The sequence below is a fragment of the Colias croceus genome, chromosome 16 (genome assembly GCF_905220415.1).
Source record: "Colias croceus chromosome 16, ilColCroc2.1".
Lineage (NCBI taxonomy): Eukaryota > Metazoa > Arthropoda > Insecta > Lepidoptera > Pieridae > Colias > Colias croceus.
In genome coordinates this window covers 8,271,698-8,290,707 of record NC_059552.1, presented here as the reverse complement: position 1 = coordinate 8,290,707, position 19,010 = coordinate 8,271,698, and the positions used below count along the sequence as shown (strand labels likewise).

Here is a 19,010-nt window from a genome sequence, read left to right as displayed (position 1 = left end):
GATACCCGAGAAAGGACATAGGATAGTTTTTATCCCGGAAATCCTACGGGAGCGGGTTTTTCTTTGAAAACGCGGGCGAAGCCGCGAGCGGAAAGCTAGTGTAATTATAAACGGATTCCACTGTACATAATACACATAATTAATTATTTCATAATCCACTTATTTTTCAAAAAAAACATTCTCTGATAGTTTTTCAGAGTCATAACCATACATAATATTAGATTCAATAGTTTCTGTTTTAATAATATTCCCTTGATCATCAATATCACACATTTCTATGACTAAAGAGTTATTCTGTGCTAGATTTTGCAATTCTGGCATACCAGATTTCGAATATTCTTCAATATCCACTTTTTCTTCTTTTACTTTCACCTTTTTACTTGGAACTCTTTTCTTTTCTTTTACTTGTCTGTCATTTTTTCTTTTAACTCCTTTTGGGTCTTGATTTTCAATTTCTGTGACAACTGTTTGTTCTTCTTTTAATTTATTTTTATCTTTGTCTGTATTTTCTTTAATTTCGTCATTGTTTTTAATATTTTCACTTATATCAGAATCGTCGTCAGAGGCTTCGTTAACTGCATTTTTGAGTGTTATTTCAAATCTTTTGGGAGTGTTCGCAGTTGCGTCTGCAACTGGTTTGATATCAAAATTGAATTTGTTAGTGAGCGTTGCTTTAGGACCTTGGTAGCCATCCACGATCTTCTTAGAAATTTCTAGAACTTCAAATCTTGTTGTTGTCAGTCTGTAGAAACCGTCTTCGCTTTTTTGGTACCTGAAATAATGTAAATATAAACTTGGTTAAATATTTGCAATTGAACAGTTGGATTTTGTTTATTATTGGATTCTTCAATATTATATACGTTTTGTATTGCTAAGTGAAAATTTTAAAGTATGGAATGTGGAATTCCTCCATCGACAAAGGGAAGATTCTTGACCTGTCTAGTCGACTCACTGGCTGATAAGGCCCCGATGAATGATGTCGGAAAGTTGTATAAAAGCTCTGTAGCGAAATCATTCCGCTTACAAGATTCAGAGTGAGGTCTCGCTACAATATTTAATAAAAATTTCTATATTCTACTAGCGGTCCGCCCCGGCTTCGCCCGTGGTACATATTCACGTTTTCTCTACATAAGAACCATCCTCGAACTTCAAGGAACATTATAAAAAAAGAATTAACGAAATCGGTTAAGCCGTTCTCAAGTTATGCGCTTATCAACACATTTTGGGATTCATTTTTATATATAAGAAGATATTCTTTAAATTACTTACCTAAATCGGCTATGCCCACAGGGCCATCTTGCTTCATGATGTTTCACCAAGTGCGTAGTTAACCTCGTGCCCCTACTGAATATAACCCGCTTGTTGTTTGGGCACATATGGCAAATGTACTGCCTCTTTTCGCGCGGCTTTTTCTTCGGATAATCTGAGTCGTCAGAGTCTTCCGGGTTTTTTGTTTTGTGGATCACCATGTGCTTTTTGAGATCGTGGCTCGTTTTTGCACTGTGGATGGCAATGTTGTTAGAAAATTAGATTTTATGATTTAAGAAATTTGATGTTAAGAAAGTTGTGGGCAGTTAAGTGTATATTGTTAAATCAAATTTTTTGGATTATCGGATTCAGAACACAAGGACAATAACCGGATGTATGTTATAGTTTGTCTTTTCAATTCCATTTTTGAAGATAAGTAATATTTGTAATTCACTGTGTCTCACCTGTATACATTTGTACTTTGCTTGTCTTACCTGCGGTGCATGTTTGTTTTTCTGGGCGTGTTATTTTACCTGTTTTCTTCTACGCGTGTTTGTTTTACCTGTGTTCTTCTGTGTGTGTTTGTTTTACTTGTTTTCTCCTGTGCGTGTTTATTTCACCTCTGATTACCTGTGCTCGCAAGTTTTATCGACTATCCCTTGTGCTTGTTTGTTTTACCTGTATTCTTCTGTGCGTGTTTATTTCACCTGTGCTCGCTAGTTTTACCGATTATCCCATGTGCTTGTTTGTTTTACCTGTATTCTTCTGTGCATGTTTGTTTTACCTGTTTTCTTCTGTGTGTTTTTGTATTACATGTACTTGTTTACTGCTGAGCGTGTTTGTTTTACCTGTAATTTTCTGTGCATATTTATTTCACCTGTTTTCTCTTATATGTGTTTGTTTTACCTGTTTTCTCCTGTACGTGTTTATTTTACATGTTTTTTCTGTGCGTATTTGTTCCATCTGTGCATACCTGTGCTCGCACAGCGTACACTGGTTTGTGCGCACGTGATCGTCGCGCATGTACCTGTGCTCCCGTGGCCGCTCTCAACTGTGCTTCCTGTGCTCCCTGTGGCCGCTCCCACCTTTGCTCCATGTGGCCGTTCTCACCTGTGCTCCCTGTGGCCGCTCTCACCTGTGCTCCCTGTGGCCGCTCTCACCTGTGCTCCCTGTGGCCGCTCTCACCTGTGCTCCCTGTGGCCGCTCTCACCTGTGCTCCCTGTGGCCGCTCTCACCTGTGCTCCCTGTGGCCGCTCTCACCTGTGCTCCCTGTGGCCGCTCTCACCTGTGCTCCCTGTGGCCGCTCTCACCTGTGCTCCCTGTGCACCTGTGGCCGCTCTCACCTGTGCTCCCTGTGGCCGCTCTCACCTGTGCTCCCTGTGCACCTGTGGACGCTCTCAACTGTGCTCCCTGTGCACCTGTGGCCGCTCTCACCTGTGCTCCCTGTGGCCGCTCTCACCTGTGCTCCCTGTGGCCGCTCTCACCTGTGCTCCCTGTGGCCGCTCTCACCTGTGCTCCCTGTGGCCGCTCTCACCTGTGCTCCCTGTGGCCGCTCTCACCTGTGCTCCCTGTGCACCTGTGGCCGCTCTCACCTGTGCTCCCTGTGGCCGCTCTCACCTGTGGTCGCACAGCGCACACTGGTGCGTGCGCACGTGCTCGTCACGCATGTGCCGGTAGCGGATGTGCTGCGCGAGCCCGGTCTTGGAGGGCGAGGACATGTCGCACATGGAGCACGCGTAGCACGACACGTGTTGGCGCACGTGCTCGCGCAGCAGGTACGCGGTCGCGTAGTACTGCTTGCATATCGAGCACTGCTGCCCGAGCGATGGGTCCACGTTCTGTATTGAACAAAATTTAGTATAATAAATTTTCATTAAAGAGAGGAAATTTTTATTTTTAGTTTCAGAAAATGAAAAAAAAATCTTTAAGCAAACACTCTTTCATTTTAGTTTTCAGCGGAATATTTCATTTCATATGAAACTAGCTGTCCGCCCCGGCTTCGCCCGTGGTACATATTAACGTTTTCTCTACATAAGAACCATCCTCGTACTTCAAGGAATATAATAAAAAAAGAATTATCGAAATCGGTTCAGCCGTTCTCGAGTTATGGAATTACAACGAAAAGTGGCATTGATTTTTATATATTAGATATGAATAATACTAATTAATAAAAAATAAGCAAACAATCTTTCATAGCGCTTTCAGTTTTCAGCGAAATATTTAATTTCATATGAACAACACTAATTAATAAAAAAATAAAAATAAAAACCCACAACAAAACTATTTATTCAACACCTAACCCACCTGTCTCAAAAGATGGTTCAACAGCTTTCTATTCAGCGCAAAATGATGTCCACAATGATAGCAAGCAATCAACCGCTCCCCCGTATGTGATCTCACATGTGTAGCGAACATGCCGCGGTGGTAGAATGACATTCCACACCCCGCCCATGAACAAACCATCTCCTTTATGTCATAACTCTTTATGTGCTCTTTGACATGGTCGAGAAAGTTCTGAAATAAAAATTAATGTATTTAAATATGAAACACCGAGTGTTGCTAGTGTAAGTAGTAGTTACTTCAGTTTGTCCTTTGCTTTTCTACAATAAAAAAATAATAATTGCTTTAGAATGAACTCTATTGCAGTTAGCTTTCACATTAAAATTTCAAGTCACTGAAATGTGTTATTTTTCAACTAGTAAGAATAAAATATATAAGATGGAAAAATGGAAAAATTAATCAATAAACAGATATGTACATAATTCTAACCTATAGCTTGAAAAAAGCAAAACCACCATTAATCTTAAATACATTGTTTTAATTTCTAGTAAAGTTACTATACTAAACAAACACAAATTATGTCACATAAAAAATAATTACCTGCATAGAATTGAAATATTCTTTACATTCATACCACATGCAAACATGGTCACCCTTCAAGGGCGGAAGTACATTTCTTTTCGTTGAATCTTTCTTACATCTCTCCAGTTTTAAAGTGGCTCTTGCATTAAATCCTATCGCTAACAGCTTAGCATGATACGCATGATAGTTTATGTGACGAACAATCTCATATTTGTCTGTTGTCTTGTGCCCACAGACATCCCATAAACATACATATTCAACTGCAAAATGTAAAGTGTTTTACTATTACAGGAATACACAAAATATCATAGAAATGTTAAATACATTCTAACCTATTTACCTGTAGCATTAAAGATTGAATGCATAAATCTTCCATTATTGTGGTTAATTAAAATGGGATTGATAATTAATAGATAGCGAAATAAACAATTGATCCTAGAAAATATATAATCACTACATAGTATAAAACAAAGTCGCTTTCTCTGTCCCTATGTCCCTTTGTATGCTTAAATCTTTAAAACTATGCAACGGATTTTGATGCGGTTTTTATTAATAGATAGAGTGACCGCGGTCGGGTAGCTACTTAAATATATAATAACTAAAAGTCTGTTCTTATTTTCCAGAAACTTAGTATGTCTCTAGCATAAAGCAGGAATGACAATCAAAAGTACAAATTATGATGAACATCTTATTGCAATACACAACACCAAATGGTGTCAAGACATCACATTGTACATGAAGAGTAACATGTTAAATTCTAAATTGTGAGACTTTTTCTGCAATTTGTAACTTCTTAACCAACAAATACATTATATATACTTACTCTCTCCATCCTTCTCTATAACATGTACATTCCCCACATGGCTGGTCACATGCACTTGAAATGCAATATAATTGGAGAAAAATAGACGGCAAGATGGCCACTCACACTCCAAACAAAGCTGTTGTGTGCGTAAATATTTTACAGGCTGGAAAATAACAAAGAAATGCTTACTAATTTTATGTGAAATATAACTTTCCAGTGAAACAGTAAAATAAAATAAAATGGACCAATGATGATCTTTAAACAACCAGCTATAGATATAATATGTTAAATTGTTTGTTCATGAAAATTAATTTATTTACTTACAATATACTATTATTTTGAACCTAATCTTGTTCTTTTAATGTTCTCATATAAATAAAAGTTTTCTGAACTGTATGCTATTTAGAATTATATATTTACATACCACATTTCTTGGTTCGAGCTCAATGTCATCAACTCCCGCCGGTACAGTCGCGTCATCTTCAGCAGTTAAAAAGAACTTCTTTCGATGTGCATTTGTTTCGATGATAAATTGAATATCATTTTTATTTTGTAAAGATAGCTTTTTCGGATTATTCTGCGTCTTTAGCCATTCTAAACATCGAGCAATTCGTTCTTTCGTTGTAATACTTTGTTGTTTATTTTCAGCCATGTTAGTATGCCGTATTATATGCTGCGAACGCGTCTACAAAAAATTTGTATAAAATATCAACATCGAAGTAACTATTAAAGTAACAACACATGGATTTTATTGAGTCAAATGTTGAATTGATAATTTATTAGCACTCATATGGCGCCAAATTTCTGCTGCTACTTGTAGTGTAAATTTCTAACTTTTCAAAACACTTTACTTCATGATTAAAATTCGTACTTGTAAGTTGTAACACAGGATAACTATAACACCAATCTAACTATTTATCAACATATTTATCTAGGAGGCATTTCATCCAGATTTCTAACATTTCTTTGAAGTTTGATTATTGAATTGAAGAAAACTACACTGCTTCACTTTTGAAAACAAATAATGACTTTGACAATTGACATTAACCACTGAAAAATAATTTCAATGAAATAATACATACAGATAATTGACAAAAACGGGCCACAGATTTATCAGTACTGTTAGTAAGATTATTAATTTTCAATTTTACGAATTAATAATAAATATTTTCTTTATAAATAAGTGAATTTGATAAATATACTTATTGATTATTATAATGTTTTATTAAGGTCAATATTGACGCCACATTATATCTGCAAATAGGTATTTTGAATGTAAACAATACATAAACATAGTATCAAATAACACAAATTTTAAATAAAATCTTGCAATAATTACGTTGTGTTAAAATTACGTGGCAGATAAATTTAAAAGGAGGGAAAGTAGCCACTGGTTTTGCTGCTACTGATTAGTAATTAGGAACCTACTTGAAAACTTATAAAAAATTAAGTGGTTAAGTGGTCACACTGGTATTTGCCCTTGCTCTGTTTCTTGTCTTGACCATAGAGGAAGGATGTATAACTGAGAGTCTTGACTTGACATATATTCATTCAATAAATTAGAAAAACGTGCGTGCGAGGTGCCTAGCGCGTATAGTGCGGCGTATTTACAGCACAGCGCGAGCCCCCCGCGTAATTATATAAATTTCTTATCATTAATCTGTCACACATAAATAGTTCTCGAGTTTATTCCTGTCGTATATACCGTGAGCGACGGACCGGAGGTCATTTCTCTCCGGCGCTGATGAAATCAACTATAAACCTAGAAGAAGTAGTAAATAGATTAGATAATCTTCCGTCACCGTTAACATCCAGGATGCCGAACATCAAAGTTTTCAGCGGAAGCTCCCACCAGGACCTGGCGCAAAAGATCGTCGACCGCTTGGGCAGAGAATTGAGCAAAGTTGTAACCAAAAAATTTAGTAACATGGAGACATGTGTGGAGATCGGCGAATCCGTTCGTGGTGAAGATGTTTATATTGTGCAAAGTGGCAGTGGTGAAATTAACGATAACCTGATGGAGTTGTTAATTATGATAAATGCGTGTAAAATCGCGTCAGCCTCCCGAGTGACCGCCGTAATTCCTTGCTTCCCCTATGCGAGACAGGATAAGAAAGATAAAAGTCGTGCTCCAATCACTGCTAAGCTCGTCGCCAACATTCTATCCGTCTCCGGCGCAGACCATATCATAACAATGGATCTCCATGCTTCGCAAATTCAAGGTTTCTTTGACATACCTGTGGACAATCTATTCGCTGAACCAGCTGTTCTAAAATGGATTAAGGAGAATATTCCAGACTGGAAGACGAGCATCGTAGTGTCTCCTGATGCTGGTGGTGCTAAGAGGGTGACATCCATTGCTGATAGACTAAATGTAGAATTTGCTCTTATCCACAAAGAGAGGAAAAAAGCTAATGAAGTGGCATCTATGGTGCTAGTTGGTGATGTGAAAGATCGTACAGCTATCTTGGTAGATGACATGGCCGATACTTGTGGAACTATTTGCCATGCCGCTGAGAAGCTGATTGAAGCTGGAGCTACTAAAGTGTATGCTATACTAACACATGGTATTTTCTCTGGTCCTGCTATATCTAGGATCAACAATGCGTGCCTAGAAGCTGTTGTCGTAACAAACACTATACCTCAAGAAAAGCACATGCAAGACTGTCCCAAAATCCAGTGCATTGATGTATCCATGATGTTGGCGGAGGCTGTTCGACGAACACACAACGGAGAGTCTGTGTCGTACCTCTTCTCAAATGTTCCATACTAGTTTAATTTTTTTTTCTTTATTTTATCCATACTTAGGTTAAGGCCTTTGACATCTTCGATATGATTGTTGCTTTTGTTATGGGAGAATTTATATTTACTACTACAGTTATATTGGCTTATAAGGAGAATGAAAATAAAATTAGCATAATATGTACACAAAATTTAAAGAAATATTATTTTATATAATAATTTAAATAGTGTTGCTATAAAATAATTCTGCCAGTTTATTGCTGTCAAATTAATTGTACTTGAAATAATCAAACTCATTAAAATTTTATTGGATTTCAAAGTTTATAATATTGAGGTCAATATAATCCAAGGGGATATTTATTTTTGTTTGATAAGCAACATGCATTTGGAGATAACAATATGCGAGAATGTCGAGCCCATTTAATTAGTTTTAGATGTAATCTCATTTAGAATAAGTATAAGATGTATCAAGAATAAGGCTATCCAAGCTCTGCGTATAAAATTTATGCTGTAGTATTAAATATTTCTAATAATGTGCATAAAAAATTGTGACCATTACTGCATTATTGGCTATTCATTGAAATCATGTTATGCATGTTATGTTCATTCTATATTCATTGGCATTCTCTCATTTGATTATTTTAAAAATCGTTTTTATCATTTATAATCTGTGCCAATCAACAGTAATAAATTTCAATTAAAAAGTTTAATTGAAGTGTAGTTTTTGGAAAGACTTATGAAGTAATTTTGTTTAAATTTGGAACTTATGTATTGACTGGCACAGATTAATAATGTTATGTACATTGAGATAATATTAATATGGAGCAGACACCACGAACAAAATCTGTGCGCCAAGCGCGGCGGCGCGGGGCGCGCGAATGACGGCTAGACAGTCATAGATTATGCGATGTCACTGACTCACCGCTATAGAGGCGACACTTTGTTTTATTCTGTCTATTTTATTGGGTGCCACTCCTTACATGCACGTTGACTTGAAATTTTCTTTGTACTTACTTAATATTTATTTTAGGTATAAACTGACTTTACTACGCGGGGCTAACAATATCTGGCATATAATATAGGATGATGTAAATAGTGACGTTTTAGGTTCAGTCAGGGCTATGGGAAGTTTTATTCCTTACAAATTGAGCCTTTTTTAGAAAAAAAATAATTTTTCCCTTTCTTCACGGCCCAGACATGGAAACCTTGAATAGAAAAAATATTAATTACTAATCTCTGAACTAGCGGTCCGCCCCGGCTTCGCCCGTGGCACATATTTCGCAATAAAAAGTAGCCTATGTTCTTTCTCAGGGTCTTAAGATTGTCTGTGCCAAAGAAGAATGCCCATGAAAGTATGGACCACAGTACAGTGTTGCGTCAATGCCAGAGTGGTCTTGGAGGGTTCTTCGATATTCAAAAGATTTTTACCAATTGATTTTTTTGTGATAAAAACAGGGGTTTTCAAGATATTGAGAAAAATGTGAAATAACCTCAAAACTTAAATAACCCCGATTTAGTTAGGTTTATGTGTGATTTAGGTAACATTTTATCGTCCAAAGGTTATTTTTCGATTAACATATATTTTAATCTATGCGTAGAGCTTATGCTTTCAGACAAAGTCTATCTGTTCATCGGCTAGTGTAGGTAGGCACCAGAAATCTTCCGGGACGGATTTCAAGAAAACCTAAATATATACTTAAAAAATGCCAATTGAGTTTTTATTCGGTTTACATGTTGTTGTTGTTGTTTGAATCATTTTTTCACTACATATTCGAAGAAAGAAACAAATAAGAAATAACTGGTTACCTACCAAGCTATGTCATAATAATATTTTTTTTTTATATATACATATTTATATTATTTTACTTCACTATCTTTGTTAAAACAACCTACAGTGTATAAACAATACCTTAAAGAGTGATTTTATGTTAATTGATTTTTTTTGTAATTCAATGAAAACAATAATCGATATTAATACATTTAGCTATTTACCATAGTAAATGTAATAAGTTACCGCTTGGTTACCGTGGTAACCAGTAATGGACACTAAATCTATAATAACGGATCTAAACAATTACATGTCTTATTAGATTTTACAAAACATTCCCTGTTCAAAATATATTTTCCGGTGGTAAGAAGGCCTCTAAATTGCCGAGATTTTTTTTAATAGTATTGTTGTCTTGATGCATGAGAAAAACCAGTACCAAAAATGGGCATTCTCCTTTCATCAAAATCGGTCCAGTAGTTTATGAGCCTATTAATTACAATCAAACAAACAAACAAAGTTTTCCTCTTTATAATATTAGTGCAGATAAATAAATAATAATTCAATTATACGTTCAAGTCAGTAGCTTATACAATATCAATTAAAAACTTGATTAAAATCAATTAACAAAAAAAAAAATTGGTGATTGAGTAATTGATTTTCATATTTCATGATTTCACCTTTTTTCAATTAACAACCAGTCTATGCTTTTCTAAATATGTAAAATTATTATTTTATACTATAAAAATATACGCCAGCAATTATTACTAACAACACTTATTTCATGCCCAATGTCATATCTTAAATTTTTAATCTATGACAAAATGTCGCCCGCCAAAAATTTTGCTCTAACTAAGTTTTAAAAATTATTATCTAGTTACTAAACTGATGAAAAGTTATTGCTTTGCACTTTTCCGTATTCTTTGTATTATTTGTGCAATATCGTAACACACACGTAGGCATATTTGATGCGTTTCACTTTAAAACAAATAAAAAATGAGCGTGACGTTCGCGCCAATGAGCGAGCAAGCGACTGAGTGCAGTTACGCCACATGACGTATGTTGAGTGGAACATAAGTGATGTAGGCGGTATCGTCTCCATATTAATATTATCTCAATGGTTATGTAAAAACTTTTCCTTGAATATGTATTAAGGAAAAATTATTTCACATCATGTTTAGTTGTTTTAACTAAAAATTTAAAACTATTTTCGTGGCATATAAAAGTATATATTTAATTGTTAATAAATATTGGTTGATGGCTTAAAGTTGCCTGGAATAACTGTAAATTATGAGATTTTTCTAAATTTATAGATTAAATCTGTATATTTGGTCCATGAACTACAATATTAATAAAAAGTGAATTTTCATTTTGTGTTATTTTTATTTAGCTATGTATGTCTCAAATGTTTTCTTTAAAATCTATTTTTATGACTATCAAGTACCAGCGTAACAAGCTTATCATGCCTACGTATATTTTCGTTAAAATAATCAGTTTCATCATATTGATATCAGTTTACTTGACCCGAGGTCGGTTTCAAATGATGCAAAGTGTTTGCTTACGGCCAACTACCGAAACAACTATATATTTGAATACAAGTTGTTATGTGGATAATTTTTATTATTATACCATGCCTAGGTGTTACGCATAAATTATGTAAAGCCAAAAAAAGCGACATGAGTGTGTGGCCTTGGATATCTTGTATTTCATATTTATAAGCGTAAAATAATCAATAAGTGATCACTCTTGGTTCGCTCAGTTTGCTTAGGCGACAAAATTATACGTAGTCAAAGACGTTTGCGTGTATTTCAAGACTCAAGTCACAGCTCAAGTTATCGCTTGATAGCTGTTGCCCAAAATCTAATATATAAAAATCAATGCCACTTTTCGTTGTAATTCCATAACTCGAGAACGGCTGAACCGATTTCGATAATTCTTTTTTTATTATATTCCTTGAAGTACGAGGATGGTTCTTATGTAGAGAAAACGTTAATATGTACCACGGGCGAAGCCGGGGCGGACCGCTAGTTACATATAAACATTCATGTTTAATTCTAGCGATAATGGGTAGCCTAGTTCTTCAAAATCCAATTATCTTTAATTTTAATATGAAAATTGCTTCAATGTAATCAACGTGTCAATGGATACCAAAAAACAAAGACTATAATAATAATAAAGGAACAATTTATCATGCATGTTTAAACAATTTATTTGAGTTAAAAGTTTTAGTTTTGCATGTTAGGTATTATTAAAGTCTATCTTGCTTTTCAAATACAAACTATTGAACTTTTATAAACCTAAATCATTCCTAAGTATGTTTAGGGCTTTTTAACCGACTTAAAAAAAGGAGGTTCTCAATGCGACGGTATATATTTTTTATGGTTTCGTATAAAATGTCAACGTAATTATTGTATTACTTTAAGTCCGTGTTTAGGTATGTCGTGAGTTCGAATTTCTACAACTCTTATTACATGTTAAAGGAAAGTTGTCATTTGAATCCTAAAGTCTCGTGGAACTGATCAAAGTCCACATTTAATTGATTATGAATGAGGACTGAGGAACTGATAGAACTACGTAGTATAATAATTTATAAAACGCGGTAGTGTTCGAATTATTTGACGAGGTCAATGAAGCTGTTATTTCATGGGTAACGTGTGATGTAAAAAAAACTAAAAAGGTCGTTCTAAATTCTAAAACAATGTGACGTTAGTATTTTTGATCGGCACTCGGTACTACTAAATATTACGCGATATTCCTGCAACATTTTATATGCGAAAGTAACTATCTGTCTGTCTATTACTCATTACTCAATCACGCCTTAACTACTGAACCTATTTGCATGAAATTTGGTATACTTAGAGATATTTTGATTTTTGATACCCGAGAAAGGATAAAGGCTACTTTTTACCCCGGGAAATAAGATAGGTTTTATCCCGGAAATCCCACGGGAACGGGAACTATGCAGGTTTTTCTTTGACTGTGGGCGAAGCTGCGGGTGGAAAGCTAGTTATTAGTAAACCGATGACAATAATGTGATATTAGCATACCTATTAGTCTTTAGATAATTTAAAGGTACCATAAATAATTATTTGTACCTAAGTACATAAGTATCTTATTTATATCGTGACTATACATTCCGTGCGTCTAAATTGATGACGTAATTGGGTCCCGTTAATTCTCCTTTGTTAAATTGATTGCTGCTTTTTTGTTTCCAAAGGCAAAGTTTAAGAACTTCAAAATATAATCATAAATGTCATAAATATACCTTTTCCCTTTGTAAACGTATAGAAAAAAGAACATCGCTTTAGTTTTATTAATATTGCAATGGGGCTTAAAAGTTTCATTCAATAGAGTGCAAGTGGTGTAGGTACATTTTACAAATGAACTAGCTTACCGCCCGCGGCTTCGCCCGCTTTGTCTAAAACCTAATAAATTATATACTAAAACCTTCCTATTGAATCTCTCTATCTATTAAAAAAAACCGCATCAAAATCCGTTGCGTAGTTTTAAAAATTTAACATACAAATTACAAAGGGACATAGGGACAGAGAAAGCGACTTTGTTTACTGTACCTACCTAACTACCTAGTGAAGACTGAAGAGCTTGGGTGGTAACTGGTACGAATATTTTAGAATACCTAGGTTGGAAACTTCTATATCTAGATAATTTGATGAATACCTATCCAAATTATTGATAGAATAATAAGTTTTTTTTTTCAATCTTATTTCCTTTTGAAGTTCATTATAACCACAGATTATAACTATGAGTCGTGCCCTCGGTTTCGTTATACCTACGTAAGTAACTAGTTAGTCGAAAGTAAACTAGGTACATAATATTATTTATTACGAATATATCTACCTACATTTGGCTTTGCTGATGAACATGAAGAGTCCAATTCGATATTTGAATTTAATAAATCTAATAATTATTATTTAACTAGTATATTTTTTAAGTGAGTAAATTTTTCATTGATACCATTGTACCGAAGGAGCCGTGGGTTATGTTGGGATTCAACCGACTAAAATCCCACTGTGTTCCGTTGAGATTTACATGCCTTAAGAAATGTAGGAAGCTTTCTTATGGTCAATCATCTACCTAGTTATATTCCAGACATTTTAATAAGGATTGACACTAAACAAATAGACTAGCCTTATTTACGATCGAAAAAGCTGCTAACGGCATTGCTAACGGTTATTTTAAATTCTTAAACTTTATGATTTTTAGAGTACCTAAGTACTGCAAAGGCGGGGTATAGTTGTCATAATATTACCTACTACGTCAATAGTTTCGCACTATCGTGTTAATTATAATATCTCAATAAACAGATACCGCTGCAGTTCTTTGCATGACGTAAACGGTAAAATACATTAACACTAATTAGTAATATATGCAGTATTAAACGTTCCTAATAGTGTGCTTACAATGCGTGGTGATTTATGCAATATTGATTGAAGGAAGGATGTCGCTTTCTAACAAAGCTGATTACTTTGAATTAATTCCGCCAATAAAGACCTACCAACTTCCATTTTAGTATATACTTATATATTTGTTCATTTTTTGTTTATTAATTAATGATAAACATATTGTCGATTATACCTACTACCAGTGCCGTCTTTACCATAGGGGCACAGGGGGCCAGTGCCCAGGGCCCCCCATCGTCAGGGGGCCCCCCTGGAGGAGATGTAGGACTGACAATTTTTCTCACATAAATCTCAAAATATTTTATTAAAAAGCAATACAGCTTTTTAATGCCAGAACGTCAGATCATTTTCAGATTTATTCGAATCAAAACATCTATGTTATTACAAGGTTATTACATGGAATAATTCGAGTGATTCGAACACCATTATAATTAACTTATCAGACATTTACTCGAATTATTTATTTACTTATTAACGTAATATAATATATTTTTACTTGAATTATTTTGAGATTTATGAAAATTACTAACAAGTCTAAGTTTACAGAATAGCATACAAGGGCGTTGTGACAAAACTTTAATCTCTGGGCCTCTAGACAAGTGGCAGAAACGCTAGAGAATAGAATCCACTATTGATACTAATTGATATAAGCTTATGACGTTTTGCTAATGTTTCGGTCACACTACCGAGGACGACGACGACCACGACCAAAATTCCCATCCAGTCGAAATTTGGTGAAATTATTAAAAACACAATCTATACTTAATATAATAAAGCTGAAGAGTTTGTTTTTTTGTTTGAACGCGCTAATCTCGGGAACTACTGGTCCGATTTGAAAAATTATTTCGGTGCTAAATAGCCCACTTCTTTGGCAAGATTATAAGATACCAAAATCGTTGAATTACTCCATGACGTTACGGTATTGTTATGATGCGACCTTGAAATTTTACTCTCAACGCGCCTAAAGAAGTTTCACTTCAAAAATATATTAAAATTTCCCGACCTTCTGTTACTACGAAAAAATTTTTTCCTAAAAGTCAACAGATATAAGGTAACGGCACCAGTGGTGGACAAGCATCCAGTAATGGACAAAATAAATATAAAATTTAAATAATAAGACCAAAATAAACGTTATATATTTTGGCAATACTTAAAATAAAAGTTTGGCTCATAAACTATCATAATACGACACTTCGTCTTATTCGGTCAAAATGTTTGAAGATGGCATAACTTTGTGTTTAGTTGCTGCGACTCGTTTCTTAGAAGTCCGTTTTTACTAAGGAAATCCTTAAGGAAGTGAGGACACAATTTTGTTTTTAAAAATTTTTGTATAAATCTTAGCAAAATTTGACATTACTTTTATTTATAGTAGTTAAGTGTACGAAATATTACACGATTTAGTATCATGATAGGTTAAGTTGTTTAAATAAAATTCGTCAGTGTCCATAACTGGATTTAATTCTATGGATATATCCATTTATGGACAAATGTCGAAACTAAACTTTTTTTTAAGATATTAATTACATGCGCTTTTCTATATTGTCTTTTCTTTCTGATTAATAATATACCTATCACGACCATTTCGAACACAGGGTTCCAATATTGTACAACAATTGTCCATGACTGGATTTGCTTTGGTTCCTATAATGGACATTGATATTTTTTGTTAAAATTACACTCCCCGACAAATTGGTTATGCAATCAATGCCCTTAATAATGGGGATAAAGTAAAAAAAGCCGCTGAAGGATTTGAAGTGCCAAGAATAATTTTGCACAATAAACTATCAGTTAAAAGTCCTAAGGTCTGCTCAATGGGTCCAACAACATAATATATATCTGAACATGAAGAATATATTTTAGAACAATGGGTCATTATGTGCTGTGCGACTCGTTCTCGCTTCATCCTCTATCACTGCGTAGATAAATCGCATCCATAAGAGCATTGTAACGCATCTATCATCTCTGATGAACTGTTTGGATAGCGATCCATTCCAATTTAAATAAATATATAAATTTCAATTCCACCACCATACAGCACACACGCTTATATTGAATCCACACCATCTTGACAACAGTTTAAAAGAAGCTTTTTGCCTCGTGCTACAATTTGGAATCCATATCGATGGATCGATCAGATTAAGGCTGCTATTGGCGGTTCACTTCACGAGTGTAGCGGAATGCCAGGAAACAGAGAGATATGGTGGAACATCGTGAAGCGGGTAACATCTACCCTTCAAACCTCATGTTGACCACCCTTCACTCTGACTAGAGTGATACGACGAAGAAGAAGAGTTCCCAAAATGGATGGATGTGTGGCAGTACTTTTTTTAGTTATATTTTTCATCCCTGACTTATTGAGTAATAATAGAAAACCCATATTGTTTTTTCTTAACAGACACAACTCTTATTTAACGATGCATTTGTCCAATTTTTTCCTAGAAAATGGAAATTAAGACTTTTAAAATATTATAAGTATGCAAAATAATTAATAAATACTATTTTTTATAAATACATCCCAGATTTATTGTATTCCAATCATCATTTGCAACATTTTATTGATAACTATAAGTCTTCTCCAAGTGTAAATAACTGGAGAAACAACTTTAGGTACAGTCCATAAATGGGTGTTCATAACTGGATGTTGTCCAAAACTGGGTGTCCATCATTAGATTTTAACTGTCCAACACTGGTGCAAAAAAGTGGTTTTTTAATTTATTAATAACTTCATTATTTATGCATTGTAATCTTTTTTCTAACAATGGTTATGTTAAACTAACATTGAACTAAAGGTATTCAAAAACAATATCCAATAAAATTAAAAAACCTATGAGAAATTTGCAAAAAACTTGAATTTTTTCCTTAATCTGTACAAGACTGGTGCCGTTACGTTAGGTTTTTCGTGATTTTTACCGAAACGGTAAGTTTTATCATATAACCACTTTTACCCAAATTGTAGATCATAAAATTATCTATACAAAAGAATCAATACATTATTTTCCTAAGATGTAGCTTCCTACCATTTTCTAAGATATAACGATTTATAAACTCATCCCATCCTTATAATATGCACACGTTTCTTAAATCACTTCACACCTAAATGATTTTATGATAAAACTTATCGTTTCAGTATAAATCGCGAAATCACCTATTTTTTTATTTATTTATAACCTGGAATATGTTTTTTAATTCACGTACCGGAATGACAGTTAATTTTGAATTTTATTTTTAGTAATCCTTATTCCTTTGAACAATTTTACTAATTTTCTGCTGGATATGAAATTTTGTAGTTTTGAAGGTCCTAGAATTTAGTGAACTCTGTTCACACCGGACCATTTCTATACGAATAGATGACAAGCGTTTTGACTTTTGCCATTTGCCTAGGCTTTGAATAAATTATGTTAATAACGCACGCAATAATTTTGATCAATATGAAACGGCTACGAAAGAAAAAATCCAGATGCAAATTAAAAAGATAAATTTGAAAAAGAGAAAGTTATAAATTTATAAAAAATAGAAAAAATTCGATCACGAGGCGGGACTCGAACCCGCATCCTTCGCGCCATTCCGGGGCGGATGCTTGACCAACTCAGCCACTCGTGACCCGCCGGAGCAACCGAATTTATTCTATTCCTTCAGTTTTATGTGTCTTAAGGGACACACCGCACGCCATCTATTGAGATGATTTAACAACCATCTCAACCAATATGAAGCACTTTTCAGTGAATACAATATTGTAACGATGGAACACGACCTTTTTTGTTGAATTTATATTTTATTTATAAAGCATTTGACTGCCATAAAACCTAAAATATAAATTCAAAGAGAAAGGTAATTTGAAAAAGTAATTCTTAAAATATTTCTTAATTAAATTTAATTAAAGACAACTTTGGAGCGCCATTACAGCAGCAGCGTTTCAAATGAATTATATAAAAAAAACAAGGAAAAAAAGTTTCCTCAAAAGACCATATTATAATACAAGATTGGTCATAAGTAACTTTTTTGAACATAGAAATTTTCTTTAAGTTTTCTTATTACTTCTTTAAGTTTCAATTTAGGGCAAAAACATATATAATTGTGGGAAAAAATTTGCGTACCTTGTTTGATTTCTTTATATTTCAAAGGGGCCCCCAATTCTTGTGTGCCCAAGGGCCCCGGCATAGTCTAAGACGGCCCTGCCTACTACATAATACATGCTTTATCGTATAGGTATGGATCATGTATGGATAGTTCAAATTAAAAAAGAATATTTATCATTCAAAACACTCGCAAAAGCAAGCGTTTAATAATATCTAAACATGTTTTCTGTATACATTAAGATTTAATTATAAACTAAAAATATATAATGTTAACTACCTACAGTCTACAGGCTTTTAAGTCTTGTTGCAATAGCTACCTTATACATACCTTGGTACGGTCAACCAATTTTAAAATAATAAAAACAACACCAACTTATATTTTATCTCGTAGGTATGAGGTAAGTATCTAAATAATATATATTTTATTACTTGTAACAAAATCAAAAGTAGGTATTTGATCTTATTTAAAATATAACTTGACGCAATTTTACGTGAAAGATATCGATTTGACCTCTGCAAGCAACAATAACAATTATTATATTGTTGATAGAATAGAAACTGTTTACAAAATAACATGTTTACGTGACGTTTAACTCAAAATGATAATTTAATAGATGTTGAATTATTGCATATAATTAATAATAATCGTACTTAGCATAATACATAATAAATTAAGTACTTAGATATTATTACCTAAGTCCTAAAGGCTATGCATAATTATATGTATACTTACATATTATTATTTAAGAATTGTAGCCTTTTATGGAAGAAAATCTACTTATTTTTTTAGATAGTCTTAAATCATAATATAACTAGCGGTCCGCCCCGGCTTCGCCCGTGGTACATATTAACGTTTTCTCTACATAAGAACCATCCTCGTACTTCAAGGAATATAATAAAAAAAGAATTATCGAAATCGGTTCAGCCGTTCTCGAGTTATGGAATTACAACGAAAAGTGGCATTGATTTTTATATATTAGATAATGCTTGCAGCGCCACATGAAATAACGGTCATTTACAGAACTACTAAAGCTATTTAGCTCTATAGGGTTAGGGCCTTGACCGATACAAAACATAACACAAAGAACTCT

At 34.1% G+C, this 19,010-nt stretch overlaps 2 protein-coding genes across 2 annotated transcripts; one reads left to right on the top strand and one right to left on the bottom strand.

The window, feature by feature from the left end:
* Window positions 1-5,942, bottom strand: LOC123698665 (histone H4 transcription factor). The gene is made up of 8 exons (XM_045645405.1): window positions 5,787-5,942; window positions 5,340-5,600; window positions 4,934-5,078; window positions 4,129-4,370; window positions 3,553-3,762; window positions 2,866-3,086; window positions 1,270-1,500; window positions 1-772 (listed from the first exon to the last, which is right to left on the bottom strand). The coding sequence occupies exons 2-8, from the start codon at window positions 5,565-5,567 to the stop codon at window positions 160-162; spliced, it is 1,890 nt and encodes a 629-aa protein (XP_045501361.1). The 5' UTR covers window positions 5,568-5,600; window positions 5,787-5,942; the 3' UTR covers window positions 1-159.
* A 506-nt stretch (window positions 5,943-6,448) lies between these two features.
* LOC123698561 (ribose-phosphate pyrophosphokinase 2) lies at window positions 6,449-8,302 on the top strand. The gene has a single exon (XM_045645240.1). The coding sequence runs from the start codon at window positions 6,660-6,662 to the stop codon at window positions 7,686-7,688; it is 1,029 nt and encodes a 342-aa protein (XP_045501196.1). The 5' UTR covers window positions 6,449-6,659; the 3' UTR covers window positions 7,689-8,302.
* Window positions 8,303-19,010: the final 10,708 nt, after the last annotated feature.

Excerpts from the sequence above, each read along its gene's own strand:
- LOC123698665 (XM_045645405.1), bottom strand. The coding sequence starts at position 5,567 with ATGGCTGAAAATAAACAACAAAGTATTACAACGAAAGAACGAATTGCT. Across the intron at positions 4,371-4,933 it reads TATAGAGAAGGATGGAGAGA|TTGAATATGTATGTTTATGG; the intron begins GTAAGTATATAT and ends TACATTTTGCAG. Across the intron at positions 773-1,269 it reads TGTGGGCATAGCCGATTTAG|GTACCAAAAAAGCGAAGACG; the intron begins GTAAGTAATTTA and ends ACATTATTTCAG.
- LOC123698561 (XM_045645240.1), top strand. The coding sequence starts at position 6,660 with ATGAAATCAACTATAAACCTAGAAGAAGTAGTAAATAGATTAGATAAT.